The 24440-nt window shown below is 35.2% G+C and overlaps 3 protein-coding genes across 19 annotated transcripts; 1 reads left to right on the forward strand and 2 right to left on the reverse strand.

Annotated features, from left to right (window-relative positions):
* Window positions 1–328: 328 nt before the first annotated feature.
* LOC132613948 (protein FATTY ACID EXPORT 1, chloroplastic-like) lies at window positions 329–12006 on the reverse strand. 15 transcript variants are annotated; one of them, XM_060328258.1, is made up of 7 exons: window positions 11846–11990; window positions 9225–9539; window positions 7304–7471; window positions 6514–6560; window positions 6390–6430; window positions 6193–6301; window positions 340–609 (listed from the first exon to the last, which is right to left on the reverse strand). In XM_060328258.1, the coding sequence occupies exons 1-6, from the start codon at window positions 11922–11924 to the stop codon at window positions 6208–6210; spliced, it is 744 nt and encodes a 247-aa protein (XP_060184241.1). In that variant the 5' UTR covers window positions 11925–11990; the 3' UTR covers window positions 340–609; window positions 6193–6207. The 15 variants fall into 15 exon arrangements, with proteins under 15 accessions (XP_060184247.1, XP_060184241.1, XP_060184246.1 ...); XM_060328256.1 differs by lacking the exon at window positions 340–609 and adding an exon at window positions 3105–3487 and having other exon boundaries at window positions 11846–11989; XM_060328259.1 differs by lacking the exon at window positions 340–609 and adding an exon at window positions 3564–3926.
* Window positions 12007–18217: 6211 nt separating this feature from the next.
* Window positions 18218–20199, forward strand: LOC132613538 (glucan endo-1,3-beta-glucosidase, acidic). The gene is made up of 2 exons (XM_060327588.1): window positions 18218–18372; window positions 19077–20199. The coding sequence occupies exons 1-2, from the start codon at window positions 18294–18296 to the stop codon at window positions 20030–20032; spliced, it is 1035 nt and encodes a 344-aa protein (XP_060183571.1). The 5' UTR covers window positions 18218–18293; the 3' UTR covers window positions 20033–20199.
* A 381-nt stretch (window positions 20200–20580) lies between these two features.
* Window positions 20581–24440, reverse strand: LOC132613536 (protein IQ-DOMAIN 12). Of its 3 annotated transcripts, none has more exons than XM_060327587.1 (6): window positions 24102–24440; window positions 23370–23514; window positions 22830–23105; window positions 21849–22079; window positions 21618–21749; window positions 20581–21520 (listed from the first exon to the last, which is right to left on the reverse strand). In XM_060327587.1, the coding sequence occupies exons 2-6, from the start codon at window positions 23445–23447 to the stop codon at window positions 21014–21016; spliced, it is 1224 nt and encodes a 407-aa protein (XP_060183570.1). In that variant the 5' UTR covers window positions 23448–23514; window positions 24102–24440; the 3' UTR covers window positions 20581–21013. The 3 variants fall into 3 exon arrangements, with proteins under 3 accessions (XP_060183570.1, XP_060183568.1, XP_060183569.1); XM_060327585.1 differs by having other exon boundaries at window positions 23370–23520; XM_060327586.1 differs by lacking the exon at window positions 24102–24440 and having other exon boundaries at window positions 23370–24080.

The raw sequence follows: 24440 nt of genomic DNA on the forward strand, positions 1-24440 counted from the left end.
AAAAAATTGATAAATCTAGCCTTTCACAAAGAAGGAAATAAACCATAAAATCATGAGGCAAGTTGTACCTTTATTGCATATTTTGTAGATGCAACAGTGTTTCTGAATTGGACCCAAATGAAGTTAGGATCCATAACTAGAATATTGTTAATATGTAAACAATTGATAACAGTATAATCACCCTTCTTCTTCTTTTGGTGAATTCATGAGAATATTAATAGTTGTGCTTAAAAAGTGTGTATTTTAAATTGCAATCAGATTATTATATTGATCAAAATCATTGATTTTTTTTTTCTTTTTTTTACGATCGAGAAATTTTTGAGGACCAGTGATGCACGACTTGAAACTTGGTGCATAATAGACTCGTTCCTTTACAATTCTTCACTTAAATACTAAGCTTTTGTTTGTGGCAAGATTTAAACAGTTGATGCATCATGCACTGTGTTCTTATCACTAGTCGTGACGTGCACCTAAAATATACATCACTCGATGTGCTCTTACCCATAGTTCAAAGCCTTGAGGCAATCAAAATCACTAATTAATCCCACAAATATTCGAACATTCTATTCCAGTGAAATATCCAATGTCAAAGCAGCATGAAACTTGTGACTGCAATAAGCAAAGAAACAGTTAAAAATAAATAAATAGAAATGACACAAAAGCAATTAGCAACCAATGAGAAAACGAAATGACACCACTGGAGAACATGACAAGACCCCCTAAAAGTACAACACAGGCATCTCCAAGAAAAAGTCAAAGAACATGATCCACTCAGGGTCGTGGTGGAATGGATATGATTTCTCCACCTTTAACCAGAGGTCTCGGGTTCGAGCTATTGAGATGAAAAAAATTATGGTAGAGAGAACATCCCCTTTAACAGGCCTTAAGCGGCATGAATCCGGATAAATCGGCGTCCAAATAAGATACCGAACATCGGGTAAGAAACAAAAAAGAACACAACTCTGAAAGAGGAAAGATTTTAGACGAGGAATGGGACATTTTTAAAGTTGAGGAGGAAAAGAGTTGGTTGCAGTTAGTCAGTGCTGTGTAGGGCAAGCAATTGACTTAGTTAAAGACTACTACTCTAGTAGCTGTAAATGGACAAGTGTCTCAAAACTAAGTTACCTATTTTCTTGGGCTTAAATCAAAAAGCTTGACACACCACGCACGTGGATGTAAATGCACCTGGGTGGAATCTTGGCAATAATCCCATCCAAATGAAAAGAAGGAAGCAGTTCCACAGCTTTGGTCCAGTGGTAAGAGCACAATATGTGATGTGTGAGTTAGCCACACGTCAGTAATGTTGCTCAGACTCCTAAAAATGCCGACAGTGCGTGGCCAATCCTCCAAAGTAATGCATTTTTTGGAAGATCCAACACGAATGCCGCAATAATTTTGGAGAGTTCGAGCAATATGGCACATAACAGGCTTGAACTATGCCGTGAACAAACAAAAGCTTGATGTTTAAGTGGAGAAGAATAGAGGAGGCCCCATTATCCACCTGAGTTGCGAACAGCACACCACTGGCCCTCGAGGACTCTTCAGTTATCAAAAAGAAGAGAACTAAAAAGAAAGTAGGTTACCATCAAGGTCATCCCACACCAACTTTCTACCAAATCTTGAAAAGGATCCAACTTCCATCAGTCAGGTCCAGATAAACATCAAAAGTCATATTTCACTGTCTTGAGTGATCTAAGACTAACTGCAAAAGATGCAAATATCCCAATCTTAACAGGTTTCTCTTGCCTAATTACTTCTGTAGAGCTTAAAAAAAAACTGTTTACCTGGCGCACCAAGTTGAAAAACTCTGTTCATAAAACTGTCATCCTCATTCTGAACTCAAATCCGCAGTTATATAATAACAGAGCGAAATAATCAATGTAAGCAGTAACTACTGCCTAAGATCAACACCAGAAGTTGAGTGTTTTATCAGCAACATATTATATTTTGTGTTTAGTATTTAATTCCTCTTTGCTATTAGGGAAAAGAAAAATCCAGGTGAAGTAAGGTCTGCGTACACTCTACCCTCCCAGACCCCACTTTGTGGGAATATACTGGGTATGTTGTTGTAAAAATCCAGCATGGTGAGAGCAAGACAGTATCAAATAAAAAAAGTTGAGCTAGTGAACAAGCTCGAGCTTCATTCGTTGATTTATATAACCTGATGCAAACCCAATATCAATGGTGGAGCAAATCTAACAGTTATAAGGTCAGTTATAATAGTAATATGACATACTTGCAGCAGGCAAGACTTGAAAACCAACTTTAAAGGACATAGGCAAAGGTTATGGTAACAGACCAAGCGAGTTGTATAAGGTTTTCCTTGGTTATGTATACCATTTGCATATGGCTCTAAAAAACAGCAGCCCAATGCACAAAGCATCCCGTGGTCACGCAGGGTCTGTTAGGAAGGGCCGCATCCCAAGGGGGTGTAATGTAGGCAGCCTACCCTGATGCAAGCATTAGTCACTTTCATATGACTCTCTTTCTAATTAATGAAATATACGTAATAAAGGTCTAAGCATGCGCCAGTATCTTGTTTAGCAAATAAACAAAGCTTCAAGGTTGTGTAACAATGCAGAAGAATGAATATCATCTTCAATTAAGAGCCAATTGGCCCAGTGCGGAGGTGTGAGAGGTTGGCCATGGATGGTTTCAGACGAGGTAGGGGTAGGCCAAAGAAGTATTGGGGAGAGGTAATTAGACACGACATGGCGCAGTTACAGCTTACCGAGGACATGACCTTAGATAGGAGGGTTTGGAGGACTCATATTAGGGTAGAAGGCTAGTAGATAGTCTCATTACCCTGCCTTATTAATAGTCGCATTATCGTAGTATAATTTCTTGTGCTCTAATTTATGCTATTATGCTATTATCTGTTATTTCCTGTGCTTTGATTATTCTATGTTATCTGTGTCGCTTGCGTTACTTCATTTCCATATCGCTTTGAATCTCTTAGCCGTATCTGACCTCTTTTTATGTTTTTATTGAGTCGAGGGTCTCTCGGAAACAGCCATCCTACCTTGGTAGGAGTAAGGTCTGCGTACACTCTACCCTCCCCAGACCCCACGTTGTGGGATTTCACTGGGTTGTTGTTGTTGTTGTTGTTGTAATTAAGAGCCAATTGGATAGTGTAACGGATATTGCACTTGTCCATATAGATACTTCTTTACATATCTGCATCAAAAATTTTAACCATCAATTTTTTTATGATGGTGGCGTCAGGGTCAACTTGCGTGCACCTCGACTATTCAACCGGGTACTTGCTACCTCCAACCAGAACAGGTACCAAGTAACTCTGTCCATCAACGCTTAAGCAGATGGGAAGAAATCACCTAATTTTTTGCTTGGGATTTGAACCTGAGACCGCATGGTTCTCCAATCAAGCTATCACCTCATTGACCACTAGGCCACACCCTTGGGTGCCACAAATTTTTTACCATTATTTCATCTAATGATAGCATTAATTTGTTAGGCACCAACATGTCTGCAAATAATCAAATGCAAACGTAAGCTAGTTAACCAAATTAACAGTGATGAGGAAAAGAAGTTAAGGCTCCAACTTGGTAGGCAAAGATTTCATTTCCTGCCCTTTTCTCTGTCAATTGTCAGTATGGTCAAATGTAGTTGAGACTGAGAGATCCTTACAGTTCAATGTCTTTCCTCCATTTCATCAGGACAATAATAAAAACAAGTTGAGCAGAAAAAGCTTCAAATATCACAAGTTACCAGTTATTTTAAAAAAGCTTCAAATACCACTCTCTGAAATAGTCTAACTAACCTGGTTCTACTTACAAATTCATTGTTTACCTTATCACAAAAAGTTAATGTTTTGGAAGGGCAGGCGGATTAGTGACGTTCTTCTGGTAGCTACTGAGCATCTTCATACGGGGAAGAGACAACGCAATCCTGGACTTCTATGCAGGCTGGACATTGAGAAAATATTCGACCATATCAATTGGAATGACTTATTTAATCTGCCAAGTCAATGCTTGGAACAAATGGATAAATTGGATCCATTTCTCTGTTTCTTTAGTTACATTTTGTCAATTATTAAATGGAAAACCTGAAGGTCTCTTTTCTTCCCAAAGGAGACTAAGGTAACGGGATCGACTCGCTTTTCTCTGTTTATTTTTTAAAAGGTAAGTATTACTCTTTCTCTGTTTATTCTTGCTATGGAATGTCTAGGCTTGATTGAAAAACAACAGTACAAACGTGTTGGATCAAAGGATCTTAGGTGGGGAGAAAAAAAAAAGCAAATTTAGACCTCATATTCTATAAGCCCATGTCACTCTTATCCTATGTGATGCTGATTTTTTACAATTGTAGTTACCCGAAGGCAATCCTTTTATTACTTGAAACCTTATCAGATTTCCTATGTTGTTGTTGTAAACCTTTTCAGATTTCTACATTATGGCAAAGAGCCACTGATATGCTGTGTATACACAGCATATTTGGCAGGTCTTGGAAGATCAGGCAAACATTTTGATCTGTAACTTAGGATTTTCTACCCACAACATACTTGGGTATGCCCGTTGGTGTAGGCTAAAAGTCAACTGACGAGTGGAATGGAGTTATAGAAAAAGGGAAAGGAAGCTCTATGATGGAAAAATACAAAATCGAACTTTATGGGGGAGGTTAGTACTTATCATGAGTTTTTTGGACTCATTACCAAAATATAGTCACTTTTCTTATACATGCATCAGTTGGGAAAAGACGGGATAAATTGAGGACAAGTTTCCAGTTGGAAGGAAACAAAGAAAGAAGATCTTTCTCATCTCATATCCTTTTCTCCTTTTCATCAAACACTCTCAACTATTACTCAATGTTATAATACAAGATAATGGACGACTAACTTCACAGAGCCTGCTTTGGCTGAGAAATTAACATGGCAGAACTATTCGAGAAGCTAGATGAAACATGAGTTTCCCTGAACAAAAAGACACCACAATCTGGAACCACCAAAAGAATGGAATCTCTGTCAGTCAAGTCCTACTAGTATGCTCTTATTGCACTACCAACACTCCGCGGCACTAGAAAAGGATTTGAAAAATAAACGTCCCATCTAAAGTTGCTTGCTTCACTTGGTAGGCCTCCCAAAATGCATGCCTGAGACAGAGATATTTACAGAGGCATCAAGCATGGACCAGATGCTATCTCTGAGATGAACACTCTGAAGAGACAGAGCATCTTTTACCTAAACTGCGATAGAACAGAGTTATGGACTCTGTTCCTGGACATCTTTGTAATACACGGGGTGATGCTCAAAACTATACAGGACTTCTTGCAAGTTGGTCATAAAGCAATCTCACAAGGATCATAAATAATTTGGACCTATGTTCCTGCCGGCATTTTAGGGATCTTATGGAAAGAGGAATCGAAGAAGCTTCGAAGGGAGACCTGAAACAACACCCCCCCCCCCCCCCCCACACACACACACACACAGAGCTTGAAACATAAATGGTTCTATCAACTTTCGTGGTGTCAACTCAAAAATGAGTATGAAGTTGAGACACTTAGATTTTTCGCTAGTAGTTTGTTCAGGCAATGAAATATCTCTCATACTTATCCAGTACTTACTGCTAATCAATAGAAACACTTGCACATGAAAAGAAAAAAAAATCGTAATCAGTAACCTCCGTGAATCCCAATCACCCCACCTCTAGTATCCCACAAATAAAAAGGTGCTCTCTGCAGATTCAGGGCAATTGTTGGCTTTTCTCAGCAGCAAAATTTTAGAAGTTACAAAGATAATAGTCCTAGGAGAATAGACTGTAAAACAGCATTAAGAATAAGAACAACAGCTAAAACACCAGCATACTTTAGAACTTACACTGATCCATACATAATTTACATGAAAAATGAACACTCAATTCCACCAGCAAGGCTCTACATTACAATTTCCTACAGTGCTAAGTATAACCCAAAATCAATAATACATATTCAAGATGAAGTACAATTAAAACTCCCTCATCATTTTCAATGTAAAATTGCGCAAATTAATGGACATTACAATTTCCTACAGTGCTAAGTATAACCCAAAATCAATAATACATATTCAAGATGAAGTACAATTAAAACTCCCTCATCATTTTCAATGTAAAATTGCGCAAATTAATGGGTCTTCTCGCTGGCAAACCAACTGTGCACAGGGAGTGAAAATTCCGAGTAATTCTAAGAATTAAATCTGACCTTTCTAGATTCTCATCAAGATTCCCCAGCAGCAGATACCTTCAGCTTCTTGGGTGGTGGATTCCCCCCAAACAATACCACGTAAGAGTAGAAGCAAAACATTGCAGCACTGTAATTTCAGAAAGCAGAATTTAGATAATGATACACCTCACAATGAATTTTCAAGAAGAGAAGCAAGAAAGAAGACATTGCAATACCTGATGGCAGCATAAAAGCCAGTGGGAAACACTTTTCTTGTCTGCAAAGAGAATACAATTATCAACTCGAAGATGCAAGCCACACAATATTCTACTGGGATACTTTGGGAATACAAGGAACTACCAGAGAGAAAGCCTGCATGTTTTTCCATAGAAGGACTGCAGCAAGTACTGCAGGGACAATAGCAGGGAAGTCATTAATAGTTGGAGAGACAGTATATATTGAATATCCACTAGGCTAGATGTATTGATGTCAACAACAACCAACTAAACAAACTGTTTTTCATCTGCTTCGACAAATGTAGCAAGCAAAGAGTGGGAGATCAATCTCGAAATTGTTTGACTTGAGTTAGGAGAATAGCAGCCAAATAATAGATCTTCAAATGACGGATGCGAAACATACTTTCCTTCTTCCCCTTCTTTTCCTTTTCAAAGCAAGGATTTTTTCAGCATAAAAGATGTTTCCATGGACTTGATATATTTTGTATTAGCAGGTAGCTGAGGGTGGGAAGTTGTGAAATTGAGAGCTAGAAATATACATTATTCATTTATAGATGTCTGGTTCATATCAAACAATTATGTCATCTGATTTACTAAAGTGCCTGTCCCCAAGTGTTTTTAACCATATCCATTGTTCTCATTCATAAAAATATCTATCAACGAATAATATACACATAGAATTTGTCTTTCCCGTCCCTGACTTCCCGTATTGACAATATATTAGTATTCAAAGAAAAGAACGGGTTACTGCTTAAAGAAAAGAATGAGAAATCTTAAGGCTGACACAGAGTTTTAACACTAAGATCAGATACAAAGGAGATCAGAGTCAAAGAAATTGTTCCCTTTTCATCAGCAAAACAAAAGGAAGTCCAGCTGCACAGATAGCAATTAACTTGCTGGAAACCAGCAAATACCTGATTGACCTATTATGAATGGCAAGCTAGATTTTCCTTGTCTCCAGACCCTCAAGCTAATGGCGCTGAAGGCCAGTAAAGCACCTCCAAAAAGAACACCATTACTTAAAGTCGCAGGATTTCTTGAGAAAATAAAACCAACAATGCCCCCGGTGAAAACAAGACCACCTGTGATGAGGATCAGTAAAATACTTACTAATCATAATAATTAAGTTGCTGCAAGATTTAAGAATACCACTCTGATAACAAATCTTAGGTAAGATGGAAACATAATAGAAATGCCTGTTGTCTTTTTGATATCCTTACTTATTTTCACTTGACATCCTTCTGATAAATAAATGGTTCCACTTGATTAAGAACTAATTTTTCTCTAGGAAGAAGATTATCTTATGGTCCTATAGCTTTGAAGACATTGCTGTTCTTAAACTGAAACAACCAATATCTCATTCTTAAAAAAAGTCAGCCCTGTTTTTATAAAATAACAACCTTCCTCTATAGTTATAAATAAAAAATTGAGCATGCATAGCTGTCAACCAAATCCGAGGAGCAGAGGATACATGTGATTAGTTTGATTTATCTATCACAAAAGCAGTGAATATAATAGAAAGAGGGAGAGAGAGAGAAAGCAAAGAAACAGGCTAGATTGCTGAAGGCATTATTCGTTTTTAATAGAAGCATGGGAAGATTCGAAGCTAGTAACAGAGAGATGTCGCTCAAGACATAATTCTCTTACATAGACACCAGAATAATTTAAAATTTCCTGAATTTAATGATATATTGATGTAGGATTTTGAGAATTATTGGTCCTACGTAAAGTTGAGAACTTTATGTAGCTCAAAGAAATCCAAGGGACTTATACCTTGATGTACATAACAAATTTATAAACAACAAGGTAATGATTCTACCTTTTTTTCCTAGCTATATTTACTGCATCACCAAACATCTATAGGATGCACAAACTCTTAAATGAAGCAAATTTTCTGGATCCAGTGACACATTGGGATTCCACCAGGATAGGTCATTCAATAGAACTGGTGTTTACAGTTAAAGGAAATGGTTTATGGATATATACTGATGTCCACAGCATTATTAGAAGGTAAAGAAACAATGTATATGCTTATGTTTCCAATGAAGGAAAGGAATTTCACAAGACAATAACTGATCCATGCCTACATTGAAAAAATATTTCCTCCCTTTTGGACTAAATAGTCCTAATATTTTGTAATTTTAACAGAACCTTTTAGGTTTAAGAAACGGACCTGAGGGTTGATTAATGTCTAGCCTCTGTGAGGTCATAGGCAGCACTCCCCAATTTTTTAACAAGGAGGTTATATTGCAATAGAAAGGGGATATTCCCCAGTATATAAGAAGTACAGATAGCAAAAGAAGAAGCTATACAGAAATGCTGCTTTCAGCAAAAAGACACCTGTCCTCTTCCAAGTAGTTATCCCAAGTACTGCAGAAGCAAGAGAAAAACGACAAGACATTTCCACTTTTAGTAATCCCCCTCAAAAGCCCTACCATTCATCTCGACTTGGACTCTTAATGTAATATTTGAAGGGAATGCACTAAAGTATATCCTATGAATGGTTGGCATAAAAATCTTACTTTTGCTTTACCTTAATTGGTAACCATAGTGTAAAGATGGGGAGGGGGGTAAAAAAGGAAAACAAAACAAACAAAAAAGACGCAGACATGTCTTTGAATAGTAGAACTTATGTTTGGATAAGGCGTCAACCTAAAAAAGGTATTGGTAGATGAGGTGGCAAATGCCAATTAGTCTCTCTAGTTTACACCATTTCAATTTTAAGTGTAATTATGACAAGCGTAACGAGTGAGAATGCCTTCACTCAGAAAAAAGGGGCTGGTGATATCAGGCAGTAAAAAAGAACTAGTTCCTCTAGCTTTTTGAGGTACTCACCAAAGGGAATACCAAAACAGAAGTCATGAATTCTGGCTGTCTTTTTTGAATGACTGATGGAGTTTTCCTGCACTGACCCGTTCATTTCTTTTCCTGGAACAAGTTCTTCTGACTTTAAATTTGAATTTGATAAGCTTCCGTTATGTGATTGTGATGCATCTCCAGTATAACCTAAAGTAGTCTTGTTTTCTAAATTGGAGAAATCCGTACCACGACCATCATTTCTCACAACCACTACCTGAACTCCATGACAAATGAAGATGTGTAGGTGAATATACATTCCAGATAGAGTGTCGCTCACTCCACAAACCCAAACTTCAGCAAAACAATAGAAAGTCAAACTCAAGTAGCATTAGAAAACTAAAATCATTATCATTTTGGAAGTCAAATGCCAGAAGTCAACCAATAAATCACCAGGAATTGCTTTAAAGAAACAAAAGAAAGTACAAAAAAAAAAAGTAAGGATGGAATAATTAAAGATTTACATGTTAATTTCACAAAAGAGAAATCAAAATATAGTAAAAAATTTCTCCATCATACATAGTTAAATGGTTCCATCTTTCATCGGCTTTGATATGATTAGTGAGCAAAATCATCTTCTATTACTAGCAGACGCAAGAGAATATTAAAGTAATGATTTAAAAGTTAAGTTGATAGAGAAATTGTGAATAGCTAAATGAATTTGATTTCTAACAAAATTGTGAATGTTGTAGAGAATTTTGAGATACACGCAAGCTGGTCCGAACACTATCTAATTCGTGGTTAGGTTGACGAAATGGATCTAAATAATAGAGCGGATATAAAGGGTTCACACAAGTAACCCCACCTAATCCCACACCCCACTTGTGGGATTACACTGGGTATGTTGTTGTTGTTGCATAGCTAATTGACATGATTCCTACATTAAAGCCGAGCTTGATAGTACGACAACTTATTCAATCTAAATTCAAGTTGGATCAATCACAACGGAATAGGAGGGATACTTGGAAACAGACAAGTATGTGCTCATATTTCTGCCTAATAGACAAGAGGGGGTTTGCTCAGATGGTAAGCACCCTCCTCCTCCAACCCGAAGGTTGTGGGTTCGGGTCACCAAGGGAGCAAAAAGGAGGGAGCTCCTGGGGGGAGGGGTAAAACAAATAAACAAAATTCTGCCTAATAATCATCAGGATAACCGGAAAAAATACGTACTTTTAATTTGTCAAAGTCAAAATGCGGTTGGCAAAGAATTACGATTTGTCTCTTGAACTAAAACCCATTGAAAAGCCACACTCAACCCTCATGATCAACCCATCTCTCATTGCAAACCATGAAAAGATCACAGCTTACCCAAAAAGATCAAATTTTTAACAAATTAACAGACACCCAAATAAAAAATTCATCAACCCATCTCTCATTGCAAACCATGAAAAGATCACATCTTACCCAAAAAGATCAAATTTTTAACAAATTAACAGACCCCCAAATAAAAAATTCATCAAATTCATACCTTATTTTCTGGGATTTCTTCAAATTGTTTCCTTTTATCTCTAAACAAAACAATAATAAAGCAAACACTCAATAAAGAACACTAATTCCTCAATTACAAAAGAAAACAATATTTCCCAGAAACAAGATAATGGGGTAAGCTAAATTGGGAAGTTTTCAAACAAAAAATACATATACATGTATTTAAAGATAAAAGAACACATTTCACCCCAAAAGACCAATTTTTAACCAAGTTAACAGAACCCCACAATAAAAAATTCATCAAATTCGTTCCCTTTCTCTGGGATTCTTCAAATTCTTTCCTTTTGTCTCCAAACAAACAAGAACACTCAATAAAGAACACTAATTCCTCAATTACAAAAAGAAACATAAATGAGGAATATTTCCCAGAAACAAGATAATGGGGTAAGCTAAATTGGGAGATTTTCAAAGAAAAAATACATATACATGTATTTAAAAGACAAAAGGACACATTTTACCCAAAAAGATCAAATTTTTAACCAAATTAACAGACCCTCACATCAAGAATTCATCATTCATTCCTTTTTTTCTGGGATATCTTCAAATTCTTTCCTTTTGTCTCCAAACAAACAAGAATAAAGCAAAAAAAATCAATAAACAACAATAGCTCCTCAATTACAAAGAAACATAAATGGGCAATATTTCCATGAAACAAGATAATGGGGTAAACTAAATTGGGAGGTTTTCAAAGAAAATATACATATACATGTATTTATAACACAAAAGATTAATATTATCTCCAAACAAACAAGAAAACAGCAAAAACTCAACAAAGAACACTAATTTCTCAATTACAAATAGAAACATAAATGGGCAAATATTTCATCAAAATAAGATAATGGGTAAGCTAAATTGAGAGGTTTTCAAAGAAAAAACACATACACATGTATTTAAAAGACAAAAGATTAATATTACTCCATCTCCAAACAAACAAGAATAAAGCAAACACTCTATAAAGAACACTTATTTCAATTACAAAAGAAACAAAAATAGGCAATATTTCCATGAAACAAGAGATGGGGTAAGCTAAATTGATTAGCTTTTCAAAGAACAAATACATATACATATATTTAAAAAAAAAAAAAAAAGCACCTTGAGTGGTAGAGTAGTACAAGGGTGGAGATGAGTGTGGAAAAGCAATCTGTGATTGATAGAGGAGAAGCATGATAGTTGAGAAATTGCTGATGACATACTTGATTCACTTTGATCTCTTTTTTTTTTTTTTTTTTTTTTTTTTTTTTTTTTTTTTTTTGAGAAATATTGGAGTATTCAAAGTTGTGTTTATGAATGTGAGAAAGTAAAAGGGCATATTTAATATTTTTGGTCCCTTTATTTTATTTATTTTGGTTCTTTAATAGATAGCACTTTTGACACATTTGACTGCTTGATCGAAAATAATCACAGTCGCTAGTTAAATATATAAGAGAATATGCATTAATTATTTATAGGACAACTACGTATATATACATGAAATATTTAAAAAACGTGATGATAGTTTTATATTTACAAAATATAACATTGCAAACTCTATACAAAACATGCTTTTTTTTAAAAAAAATAAAAATTATATTTTTTAAAAAAAATTATTTTAATTTTTTGTAAAATATTTTTTTCGCTCAAAAATTTATGTATGAAATGTGTATATCTTGCTCAAAGCTTAAAAAGTTCGCTCAAATTTTAGTGTATGAAAATGATATGAAATGTGTATATCTCGTTCAAGGCTTAAAAAATCCGCTCAAAATTGTGTGTACGAAAATAGTATGAAATTTGTATGTCACTCAAGTCTTAAAATTTCGCTCACATTTTCGTGTATAAAGTTCATGTTAGATTTCTGTAAAATTAATACAACTACAATAACATTGTATACAATTTTGATACAACATTCGAGACTTAAAATAATCGCTCAAATTTTTGTGTATGAAGTGTGTATATCTTGCTCAAGGCTTAAAAAGTTCGCTCAAATTTTATGTATGAAGATATGAAATGTGTATATCTCGAGCAAGGCTTAAACATTACGCTCAAAATTTTATGTACGAGAATGGTATGAAATGTGTATATCTCGCTCAAGACTTAGAATTTTATTCACATTTTTCGTATATAAAGTTCATATTAGGTTTCTGAAAAATTAATACAACTACAACAACATTGTTACGACTTTCATACAATATTCAAGGCTTAAAGTTTTCGCTCACAATTTTATGTATGAAAATTATATTAAAAATTTGGCTCACACATACACATTTCATACATTTGTTATACAACTTTCATACACAAAAGTTTGAGGTAATTTTTTAAGCCTTTGAACAAAAAAATATAAAAATTATTTTTTAAAAAAATATTTTTTTTTTAAATATAAAAGAAAAATATATGAAAATCCGTCATGTTTTGTAATATATCGTTATGTATTGTAGTAAATAAGGAAAACTATCTATATATTTTGTAATAAAGAGTCTTAAGTAGGTCCCTATGTAATTTTTCCATTTATAAAATATGTATATATTTTTTTTATGATAAGGGAATTTGTTGTCGCTATCCTTCGGGTACACACAGGGTAAACCTCGCTTCTGTACAATAGCCTGCAAACCACACAGAACAGGTAACCCTCACTAGACAGTCCTCGTGCGGTGAGCTCGGCCCAGAAGGCGAATCCCCTGCAATTGTAGGCTAAAATATGTATATTATATGTATAACAAGTAGAGTGAATCCCACTTTACTCGCCTAACATTTAAGGGTTGGGAAAGGATATCCCCTCATATACTGAATGGGAACGATAACTCCCCTGTCCAATATTTTCGGTGAAAATCTTTTGTTTTAAATAAAAATCTTTTTTTCTTTTTCTTTTTCTTTTTACAATTAAAAACAAAAATATATAACTCTTATTATCGTATCATTCACCTATTCCATTGACAATTTCGCTTAACAATTTCCTCCAAAGCACACCCGATTATAATAAAATCAGCTATGACCAGCATGGCCCTTTAAGAAAATAATTATTGAAAGAATTGAAATGTTCGTCTTCGACTCAAATGAGCATCTATTACTGCATTTTTTATTCACCTCTATTTGTCATTATTGCAGGATATATCACTGCAATTGTCATGATACATAAATAGTTGTTCGCCAAAATAATAATCGATTATTATGTTGGCGGACGGCTATTTATGTTAATTTTTCTAATAGTAGATAATAGATATATTCCGAGTCTAAGAGGAAATGCAAACAGTTCATATTTTGGTGGGCATGCATTTATCGAGCAGCTATTTAGATTTCGACCAAAGTTTGAAAATTATTTAAAGTTACTAGATGATGGAAGCCCGTGCTAGCACCGGCCCAATAAAAACTGAGTACATTTTATTACAAAAAAGCAATTAGTATAATTCAATTAATTCAAAATATCAGTATATTATTTTACTTTATTTGCCTCTCCCTTATATTGAAAGTTTGGTTCTTCGGTGGAAAGATTTGAAATATCTTCTCCTATCAAGTTTTATGTTATCACCTCTTTATGTCTCTAGCGATGTTAAAAATCACTTTCATGTATTAGCATCTGTTGTAACGCTATATTTTTTTATAGTAAAGACTAATGCATATATATATCTTAGTCCTATATACTTTGTATTCTTTATGGTATTCCTCAGTATTTGCTTAAAGAGTCTCCATCTAAAGGTAATACATTTTCATCCTTAGTCAAATGTATAGGTTTTAACTCTTTAAATGCTTTTTAACTTTTATAACTTTCACTTTGAATCCCTATTTTTCTCCTAATCTTTCTTCCGTATTTATCTCTTTTCTTTTATATTATTAAGGCTATTACAAATTAAAAAAATTATCCTAATAGAATTAATGTATTCTATCATTGTAAAAAAAGTCCATGCCAATAACAATTGCATTATTATTGCGCAAGAAATCACATTGTATTATTTGATCCTAAATATTGAAAAATGCTACCAATCATTTCGATGTTTCATATTACTATTATGGGCCTAATTAATTATATTTTTCCCAAAATGTCGAATTAAAAAAATGTCTAGCTTTCAGATCAGCCATATATTGATACAAGAACGGATACGCGGAAATGAGAAATTAAGAAGACAAACAAAAGGAAAAGAAAAGATAGATAATTTGACACAACTTAAGATTCAATTTAGCAACCAAAGTTATATAAAACTAAGACCTCTAAATTATTATCAAAAGAAACACCAAATTCTTAAGTTGACCTCAAGGGAATTAAATTCCCAAGCAACCAACCTCTCAACAATACAAGATTCAACAAGAGCCTACCAAAGACCTCTCACAAGTTTCCCTCTCTAGAGATAACCCTAAAAACACTCAAAATATTCATAATTTATCAAAAGCTGAGTATTGAAATGTTTAGTCTACTATTTATACTAAGAAAATAAGGAAGACAACTAGCTCTATTACAATTATACCCTTAATGAAATAAGGGTCTTGTTTGGATGTCTCCCTTGGAAATGAAACTTGAAAAAGTCTTGCATTTAAGTATTAGCCTCTTTTGGATGCATAGACTCCTTCTCCAAATAGCCTCTTTTCACAAACAGCCTCCCAAACTATCTTCCATATCTTGAATGTCATCATCTTGAAGCCTTCCATCCAAGCTATCTCTCATATCTTGAAGGCCGTCCTATATTGACCTCCCATGATCTTCAAAGGCTCAATCTTCATGAAGCTCGATGGAGTTGGACTTGCATCATATATGTTGTATAGTTTGTAGGCTATTTTATTGTTAATAAAAAATTTATTAGGCCATTTAAAAGTGAATCGATCGCTCTAGAAATCGATTATATTGAGTTAAAAATGTTCAAATTGACTTAAAAATAATATTTGATAAACAAATATATGAAATTGGAAAATTAATAAGGTGATCCTGTCACCTTGTCCTTAGCCCTCACTTGTCTACACTTAATGAATGTTTGAATCTGAATGGTTCACACCTTATGTCATTAAGTGCATTTACATTAAGATTTAAATACTTTTTTGGTCTAAATATGTCTTAATTATTAAAATCTTGAACAAAGTTGTAATATCATTAAGTCTTATTTTACATGATTGAGATTGGATAGTGCAGTGCAAGACAATTTTCTTTTGAGTATTTTTGAGTTTAGTAGTTAATTATATTTTAAAGTATTTTTAAGTTCATAAAATTGAATACTACCGAAACGGAAAAGGCATCTGGACGTTTTTGGTACATTTGACAAATGAAAAAATTCACTAATAGAATTTTTTTTTACTTAATTTACACGGTCTTAAAAAATTAATGACATAGTTCATATATAATGGTAGAAAGAGTTGCATGTTAAGTATGGCTTCAACAGTTTATGGAGAAAAAAGTTGCATTTTAAATAAGATCTGGTTGAAATATGCAGAGGTGAGAAATGGTCTTCTATAATGGTTAAATTAAAATACAGCAACATAAACAAGCCGGCCTCTCTTCTTCTTTCTTCTTCTTCTTCTAGCTTCTTTTGTCTGCTTCATCTTCTGCATCCCTTAATTCCTTTTCCAATCAGGGGCGGACCCACATTCATCTGCCCGACACCCCTTCGTAGAAATTTTTTATTAAATACCTATATAAATAATTTTCGAAAACATACATGTTGTATTAGATGACACCACTTGATAAAATGAAACACATGGGCTGATGGTTAGGAGTGCTGATATTGAGCCTGGGGTCAAGGGTTTGAATCTCCTTGTATGCATTTTGTACAACTATTAAGCTTTTTAAAATCGATTGAGCTTGTGAGTATCGATCCTTGTCCCCTCAAGGCTTAAAATGGATTAAACCAGCATAACACTAGTTATTTTATGGTAATTAATGCTATCATAAGTAACTTACCCAATATCTTGGAAATACTATCCTTCCTTTTCACAAAAAAAATCAAGGCTTAAAATGGATTAAACCAGTATAACACTAGTTGTTTTATGGTAATTAATGCTATCATAAGTAACTTACCCAATATCTTGGAAATACTACCCTTCCTTTTCACAAAAAAAAAAAAACAAAAGTTGTTCCTCCTTTTTTGCTAGGGTTGCTCACTATTAACTTGATATGTTAAGATTCAGAACCTAATATTTGCTGTAATTCTATTTATTTTTTACATAAATATATCTATGTTTGGTATCAAAAATAGCGGATACGGTTGAACCAGTGGCACTAAGACTACATCCATTATTGATTATGGTAGTCCGTTGGCCACTCCTTTAGACTACATCCATTATTGATTATGGTAGTCCATTGGCCACTTCTTTAAATGTCGACACCGCTGATCGAAAATCCTGCGTACGCCACTGCCAATACATATGATCTCTACTAAAGAAACTCATTCTCTTTCGCTAGTAGTTCACAAATTGACATAACTCCATCCATATATATCTCTATAGATGAGAGTTTTTACTGTCTCTCTTATCGGAAAGACCAAAACATATTCGGACTCCTCTTCAATCACAACGAAAGTTTGGAGATTGTTAGCTTTAATTATTCTGCAGAAGAGAGATATTAAAACACGAAGTGATATACAAGTATGTGAATACACAATTCAGACTTCTGGACATAACTTCAGGACATAGTGTCTTGAAGTTTTGAACTGAACTTCAAGATAACAAAGCTGAAATATACATTTTTTTTTAATAAAAAAAAGTGGGAAATTCATCGTAAACAGTTAATATATTATGACATAGCTTTGAGACGCTCAAATGACCTTTTAACCTTTAAAAAGCTTTTTGGGCTTTGATGATCTAAAAGTGACTTTTTTTTGTGCAACCTGGGAACGAGAATTGAATCTGATGAGATCGAATCTCGTGTTGTTCCTCGGTGGTAGAGCGGCTGTTAAATTGGTCGTGTTACGTTTTCTTGTCTTTATTAGTAGTTAAATCCTGCTTTTCCATAATCTTCACTTCATTGATCAATAGACGGGGACGGATGTATCGTTTACGATACGGATTCGACACAACTTAATAGCTTTGATTCAAATATTGTCTTTCTCGTTAAAACTCGATTTAATATGTACGAATTATAAATTCAGAATCTAATACCTTTAAAAAACAAAAATTTGAAACCCATAAATTTCAAATCTCAAATCCGTCTGAGCAAATATAAAACACCATTTAGATGTATCTTGAGTCTTTGAGATGCTTGGACATACGTTGCCTCTTTTTTTGACAAAATTCATGATTGATGTCATCTTTTGAGTGCGAAACCAATTTTATGTACACAAGTGTTCTTTGGATATTCTTTTTTAGTCATATTTGAAACTTCTACATATGTACCCCAACAATTGATGCACTAATTGATTTTAAGGGCTGCTCATTTAGAAAATTCAATGTCATTTTGATCAAGGAACTTAAGGGTTTGTAGACTTTTCAAACTTAGTGAAATAAGTCCAAGAATTTATCTCATAGGTGTACGTTCCAGAGGATATAATTCAATTTGTTTGTTTTTGTTATTTTCCATAGATTGATTTGACTTGACAATAGTATTTTTCTATATAAAGGGAAAGTTTTTCTAGTTTCTCTTAGCCATTGCTCAATTCTTGTTCCTTCTTCCCAATGGCTAGCACAAAATCACAGTTTAGTTTCTCTTTGATTCTCTTTGGTGTATTTACATTAGCTACCCTGGATTTTACAGGTATCTCTCTATCTTCTTAGACACAAAATATTAGTAGAGTACAATATTTTCTGCTTACAGTATAATCACTCTTGTTTTTTCAGTCGCCCTTTAGGGCCATGTTACACGTACAATTTGACGTATGTCATTGAACTTTACCTACTATAACAGTGAAGTTACGGAACTTTTTTTTTGCCTCATTGAATCGACTGAACTATGTGTAAATTGCTAAGAAAACACTAATGATTGGAATGTCAAATTTTCAGCGTATACGTAGCGAGTGACGTGTAAAAAATTTGACTTTTTGACGCATACGTGGAGAGTGATGTAACATTAATCAGAAAATGCAAAAGACCGGAAGATCAAATTCCAGCGTATACGTGATGAGTGATGTGTTATAATCTAACGTTTGTAAATTTGGCCTTTCGGGCATTTGTACTTTCTGAGCAATTCACATGTAGTTCAATTACTTTGTTGTACATAGTTCGATTATTTTAATGTGGAAAACAATAGTTCTGTGACTAGACACTAAAGGGGGTAAAGTTCAGTAACATACGTGAAATTAATCCCTAAGCATGTTACATCAATTCCAGCATGAGTACTGGATACATGATCGACTAACATAGGCATAACGACACCAATGAAAGATCTGAGTAACATGGCTTGAGGGTGGCCATGGATCGTAATAAGAATTTAAAGGCAACTTCACATGAACTTTGATGCAGGTGCTCAAACAGGAGTTTGTTATGGAAGGCTAGGGAATGGATTACCATCTCCAGCAGATGTTGTGTCACTATGCAACCGAAACAACATTCGGAGGATGAGAATATACGATCCTCACCAGCCGACTCTCCAAGCGCTCCGAGGCTCCAACATTGAGGTCACACTAGGTGTCCCGAACACGGACCTTGAAAATGTCGCTGCTAGCCAAGCCAATGCAAATACTTGGATCCAAAACAATGTCAAGAACTATGGTAACGTCAAGTTCAGGTATATAGCAGTTGGAAATGAAGTTAGTCCCCTAAATGAAAACTCTAAGTATGTACCTGTCCTTCTCAATGCTATAAGGAACATTCAAACCGCGATTTCTGGTGCCGGTCTTGGAAACCAGATCAAAGTTTCCACAGCTATTGAAACTAACCTTACTACAGACACCTCTCCTCCATCAAATGGGAGATTCAAAGATGATGTTCGACGATTTATCCAACCTATCATCGACTTCCTCAAGACGAATAGCGCCCCTTTGCTTGTCAACCTTTATCCTTATTTTGCAGTAGCAAACAATCCAGAAATTAATCTTGAGTATGCGCTTTTTACATCCCCTGACGTTGTTGTCAATGATAACGGAAGAGGATACCGAAACCTTTTTGATGCCATCTTAGATGCCACATACTCGGCCCTTGAAAAGGCTGGGGGCTCATCTTTGCAGATTGTTGTATCAGAGAGTGGTTGGCCTTCAGCTGGAGCAGGACAGTTAACATCCATTGAAAATGCCAGAACTTATAACAACAATTTGATTCAGCACGTGAAGGGAGGGAGTCCTAAAAGGCCTTCTGGGCCAATAGAGACCTACGTTTTCGCTCTGTTTGATGAAGATCAGAAGAAGAATGGTGAAATTGAGAAGCATTTTGGACTATTTTCAGCAAACATGCAACCAAAGTACCAGATCAGTTTTAACTAGTTAAAAAGAAGAGAGCATTAAAAGGAATAAGGACTTTCCTCTGTATGTATGTAATCCTGAATAACATTCCAGCTTCAAGAGAAAGTAGCCTAGTGGCAATATGTACTGAAATCATCAAGCTCATAAAAAAAAGCAATTATTACAATAATGAAATACCTTTCTTTTCACTTCTGGTTTTATCTGTCGTTACAGAAGAAGAGCCTAGGAGAAACAGTAAAGTTGTCTCCATGTGACGTATTGGTTACGGGTTCGAGTCGTGGAATCAATTGTTGATGCTTGTATCAGTGTAGGCTGCCTATGTCACACCCCCTTGGAGTGCGGCCCTTCCTCAGACCCTGTGTAAACGCGGGATGCTTCGTGCATCGAGCTATTTTTTTTTTTTAACCTTGTGTATCACAATATCCTTTTTTTTCGAATTTGGTTGGCTCAAATTCCATTGTTTCAACCAGGAATCGAAAACTTAAACTAGCTTGTAAGATTATTCTTCAAAGAAATTTAGTTGAATAGAGGAAGTACCTTGGCTTGAACGATGAATCAAGAGAAAGAAGGACATCGGAATGTAGCCTGGCACGGGAGTAAATCTATATGTAAAATTGAAAGTAGAATGCTTACAGGAGAAAACCATCAAACGAAACCAACCATCACTACCTCCAACAGACTCAAACTCTCTGAAGCACACAAAATTAGGCAAAAACAAACAAAAAGGAGATATTTTGAACTATTTATATATATGATGTCTGTAAGAGTATAAAACCAGAAAACAAAAACAAAAAAACAAAAAATGCTTCAACAAAAAAACAAAAAATGCTTCTTTTCCACAATCGATTTGTATAATTAACCCACGCGGCTTAAAATCCAGATTGTAGCTGCTTCTTGATTATTTGTTTTCAAGTTCCACATCTGATGACGAAAAGCTTGAAGTTTCTGTTTAGCCTTGCTGGAACTATCGCACAACTGAGCGAGCAATGCATGATAAGCTTTTCAATCTCGGTAAAACCTTTTATGTATGGCTGTCTGCTGAGAAATTTCACTCTTTTTGGTACTGCTGTTCACTTCACTATTAAATGAAGTCCAAGAAGTATGCTTGAGCATGGAAGGAGAATTTTGACCTGAATATGTCTCGTGTAACATCAGTCGTTGCTTCGGTGTGCTCATCGATCTCGTCTTTGCTATTGCAGATTCTGTAGTAGCCATGTAAGTAGGACACATGGGAGAACTTGGTAAAGAGATATCATCACCACTTGATTTCTGTTTCACATGAGAAAATGATTTCCTTGGGAGCGATGACGGAGAATTTAAATCCTCTACGCGCGCTTGTCTCATTTTCAGCTGTGTCATTTGGTTCATGTCACCTAGAGGACTACTCAAGTCTGAAAATGACCTCAATTGCTCAAATAGCTCCGCTTTTCCCCATTGATCGAACCTGGAACTTCTTCGATTTTCCTTAAAGATTAACGATTCTTGCATAACACGATTATTTCTCCGCTCCTAAAACCATTTTGAGTTATTCAACCATAAAACATGATGTATTCACTAAATAGCATAAAAAAGGGAACTGAGCAATTCTAAATGCAAGTGAAGTTACCCGATGTGAAAATGAGTATTTCATCATACGCTCTCTTTTGGCAACAGCTTCTTGTCTTCTTAAACACAAGGCTTCAATATCTTCCTTTGTGGACAAACTGAAATTCCAAGTCCTTTGGCTGTTGCATTTTAGCTGCCAATAAGCATAGCCATGTTAGATAACAAATATAAATTTAAGTTCAATTGGAGGCTCGAACAATGATAAATATTTGTATGATATTAATTCTCTTACTTTTAGTTCATTAGACTCCACGCTTTCTTTCGAGCTATCATCAAGTTTCTTTTCGATACTCTCATAGTATTCTTCAACAGTAGGAACTCTGATATGATAAACTCGCGGTTTTGGCGTTTGAAAGGGCAGCATAAACTTCAATTTAGCGACTAGTCTTTGTCTCACAAGTTCACCTCGAATTACTGCTTGAAGCTTCACGAGTCCCTTCAGGGCACTTAATGCTTTCCGTGCCTGTAGAAAATCCAACATAAACACAGAGACATGAAAGAAGCTATCTTTGAACTCTTTTCTAATTGTTGATTAATATTGAACTTCAGTTCTTATCATATTCATCAGTAAATGGGGTGTGTATTAAGATTTTGGAAACTAAAGTAGTGGCTGCAATATTTTTACTAATATTCCCTTTTAAGTTTCATGATGGTTTGCCAACTAAAGTTCAACTTACTGCAATTAAATACACATCATATATCCCTAACAAGCCAACCACTTCACAATGAAATTGTTTGTGTTGAACTATGTGACCACCAGAGGCGGATCTAGGATTTAAATTTTACGGGTTCAATCTTTAAGGTTCTTAACATTGAACCCGTTATATTATTAAAGCTACGGGTTCATATTTAGCATTTATTGCAATTTTAGTAAATTTTGACGCATAAATTTAGGCTCCACGTCGAAATTACTAGGTTCAGATGAACCCGGTACCAATACATTGGATTCGTCCCTGGTGACCATCTCATCTAAAGCTTAAGTTGTTAGAGTCTGTAGAGAAAGTACACTTTTGTTTACTTAATTATATCTTCAACATGGCCCCTCATGTGCGAGCCTAACTGTTTTTCATGGGTGAAGCACGTAATAATTCTTTTCAATAATAGGTTGCAGCGAGATTTGAACCATGGACCTCTGTCGATACTATGTTGATTTGTGTTACCATATCATCCAAAAGCTTAAGTTATTCGAGAGAGGATAATTTTATTTACTCACAAGATGTGCGCGATAAGCGCTTTGGATTCTGACGGCAGCATTTCTCCGTTTCCTCTCGAGCTCATACGGAGCGTTAGTAAGGCGGACGACTTCGGCTGCAGCATTGGCAGCAGCAACAGCAGCCTCGGCTGCAGCTGCTGTTGCTAAAGCAACAGCCATAGCATGTTTCTTTTGTTGTTCTGTTGCCTCAGTTAGTGTTTTCTGAGGTGCTTCAATTGCTGGAGGACACTGCTTGAACTTCAACCTTCCCAAAAACCACTTCCATCTCTTTGGTTTCTGAAAAAAATAATTCAGATTCATGTTATAAATCATTTAAACCAGTTCTCAACAGAAAAGGGAAAATCAAGAAAGGAGAGGGCAGCTCGATGCACAAAGCATGCCACGTTCACGCAGGGTCCGGGAAAGAGCCGCACCCAAAGGGATGTAATGTACGAAGTCTACAATGACGCAAGTATCAATGGCTGATTCCACAGCTCGAACCCGACGGAGGCTCCCTTCAAAAGGGAAAATAAGGAAATTGACAGAAAAAAAAAATCAAACCTTTTCAGCTTTTGGTTTTGCATCAGGAATGAATAGTAGTCTTTTCACAAATGTAAACCAGCTTCTTCTCTTTCCCATTTTAGGAATTCAGCAAACCGATTCATCAAAACAACATGCTACCTGCTCCTCTTTTGAGAACTGTCACCTTATTCTTGACAAGAGAATAGATAAACTCTTTGAATTGGCAATTCTCTTTCTTTCAATAAAAACAAAAAGTTCCAAAAGGGTTTACATTTGGAAAAGAGAAAAAAACAAAGAAGACCCAAACAAGCCGTGCACAACTTTTTACATCAGCAATATTGCTCAATTTTGCATAAAGCCATAGTAGAACAAAAAAAGAAAAGAAATTCAATTTCACTTCTCTTGCATGATGAGCAACAAGACATTCTTGTGACCATGCGGGTGGAGTACGTAATAAGTACTCCTCCATCTTAACCTAGAGATCTCGGGTACGAGCCATGGGTGAAGACTTGTCTTTGTTAGAGTGCACTTTATTCTCAAGGTGGGATTTTCCGCCACAAATTTGGATTTATCGGGCCTTAATAGAGTACTAGACACTAGATTGAAAATCAAAAAGCGAAAACATGACATTCTTGCTAAAGTGAAATCATTCATGAGACTAATCAAGAACTTGAAATCTTAGTGGATCAATTTTCATAAATTTCCATTAAAACAAGGTAATTATGTAAGAAGTTTTTTAGAACATTAAACATGAAAATTTAGGACACATACCAAATCTGAAGGACATGTTCAAGATTTGGAAAAATCCAAGAGTGTCTTGAGAACTGATTCTTGAATTATGATGTTTCTGTTGTTCCATGTGGCTACATATTTCCCTTTCATACATGTCTTATATATATATATATATCCTACAATAAACTGTCCTTTACTAACTGAGAAGCATACCATGTGCTGATGGAGAATAAAAATGAACAATGAAAAAGCTTAAAGGAGAAAAAGGTGATTAATTTTTCAATTATGTAGACTTTTGCAAGCACTTGAATTGTGACTTGTGGGAAGTCTCTTTAATATCATACTAAAGGGTCCTCCTCTTCTTTTCTTTCTTCTCTT

Source organism: Lycium barbarum, chromosome 10 (genome assembly GCF_019175385.1).
Source record: "Lycium barbarum isolate Lr01 chromosome 10, ASM1917538v2, whole genome shotgun sequence".
NCBI classification, from domain to species: Eukaryota; Viridiplantae; Streptophyta; class Magnoliopsida; order Solanales; family Solanaceae; genus Lycium; species Lycium barbarum.

Excerpts from the sequence above, each read along its gene's own strand:
- LOC132613948 (XM_060328258.1), bottom strand. The coding sequence starts at position 11,924 with ATGTCATCAGCAATTTCTCAACTATCATGCTTCTCCTCTATCAATCAC. Across the intron at positions 6,561-7,303 it reads ATTCATAATAGGTCAATCAG|TACTTGCTGCAGTCCTTCTA; the intron begins GTATTTGCTGGT and ends TTGTCCCTGCAG. Across the intron at positions 6,302-6,389 it reads GGCTTTTATGCTGCCATCAG|TGCTGCAATGTTTTGCTTCT; the intron begins GTATTGCAATGT and ends CTGAAATTACAG.
- LOC132613538 (XM_060327588.1), top strand. The coding sequence starts at position 18,294 with ATGGCTAGCACAAAATCACAGTTTAGTTTCTCTTTGATTCTCTTTGGT. Across the intron at positions 18,373-19,076 it reads AGCTACCCTGGATTTTACAG|GTGCTCAAACAGGAGTTTGT; the intron begins GTATCTCTCTAT and ends ACTTTGATGCAG.
- LOC132613536 (XM_060327587.1), bottom strand. The coding sequence starts at position 23,447 with ATGGGAAAGAGAAGAAGCTGGTTTACATTTGTGAAAAGACTACTATTC. Across the intron at positions 22,080-22,829 it reads GCGCTTATCGCGCACATCTT|GCACGGAAAGCATTAAGTGC; the intron begins GTGAGTAAATAA and ends GATTTTCTACAG. Across the intron at positions 21,750-21,848 it reads TGGAGTCTAATGAACTAAAA|CTAAAATGCAACAGCCAAAG; the intron begins GTAAGAGAATTA and ends GCTTATTGGCAG.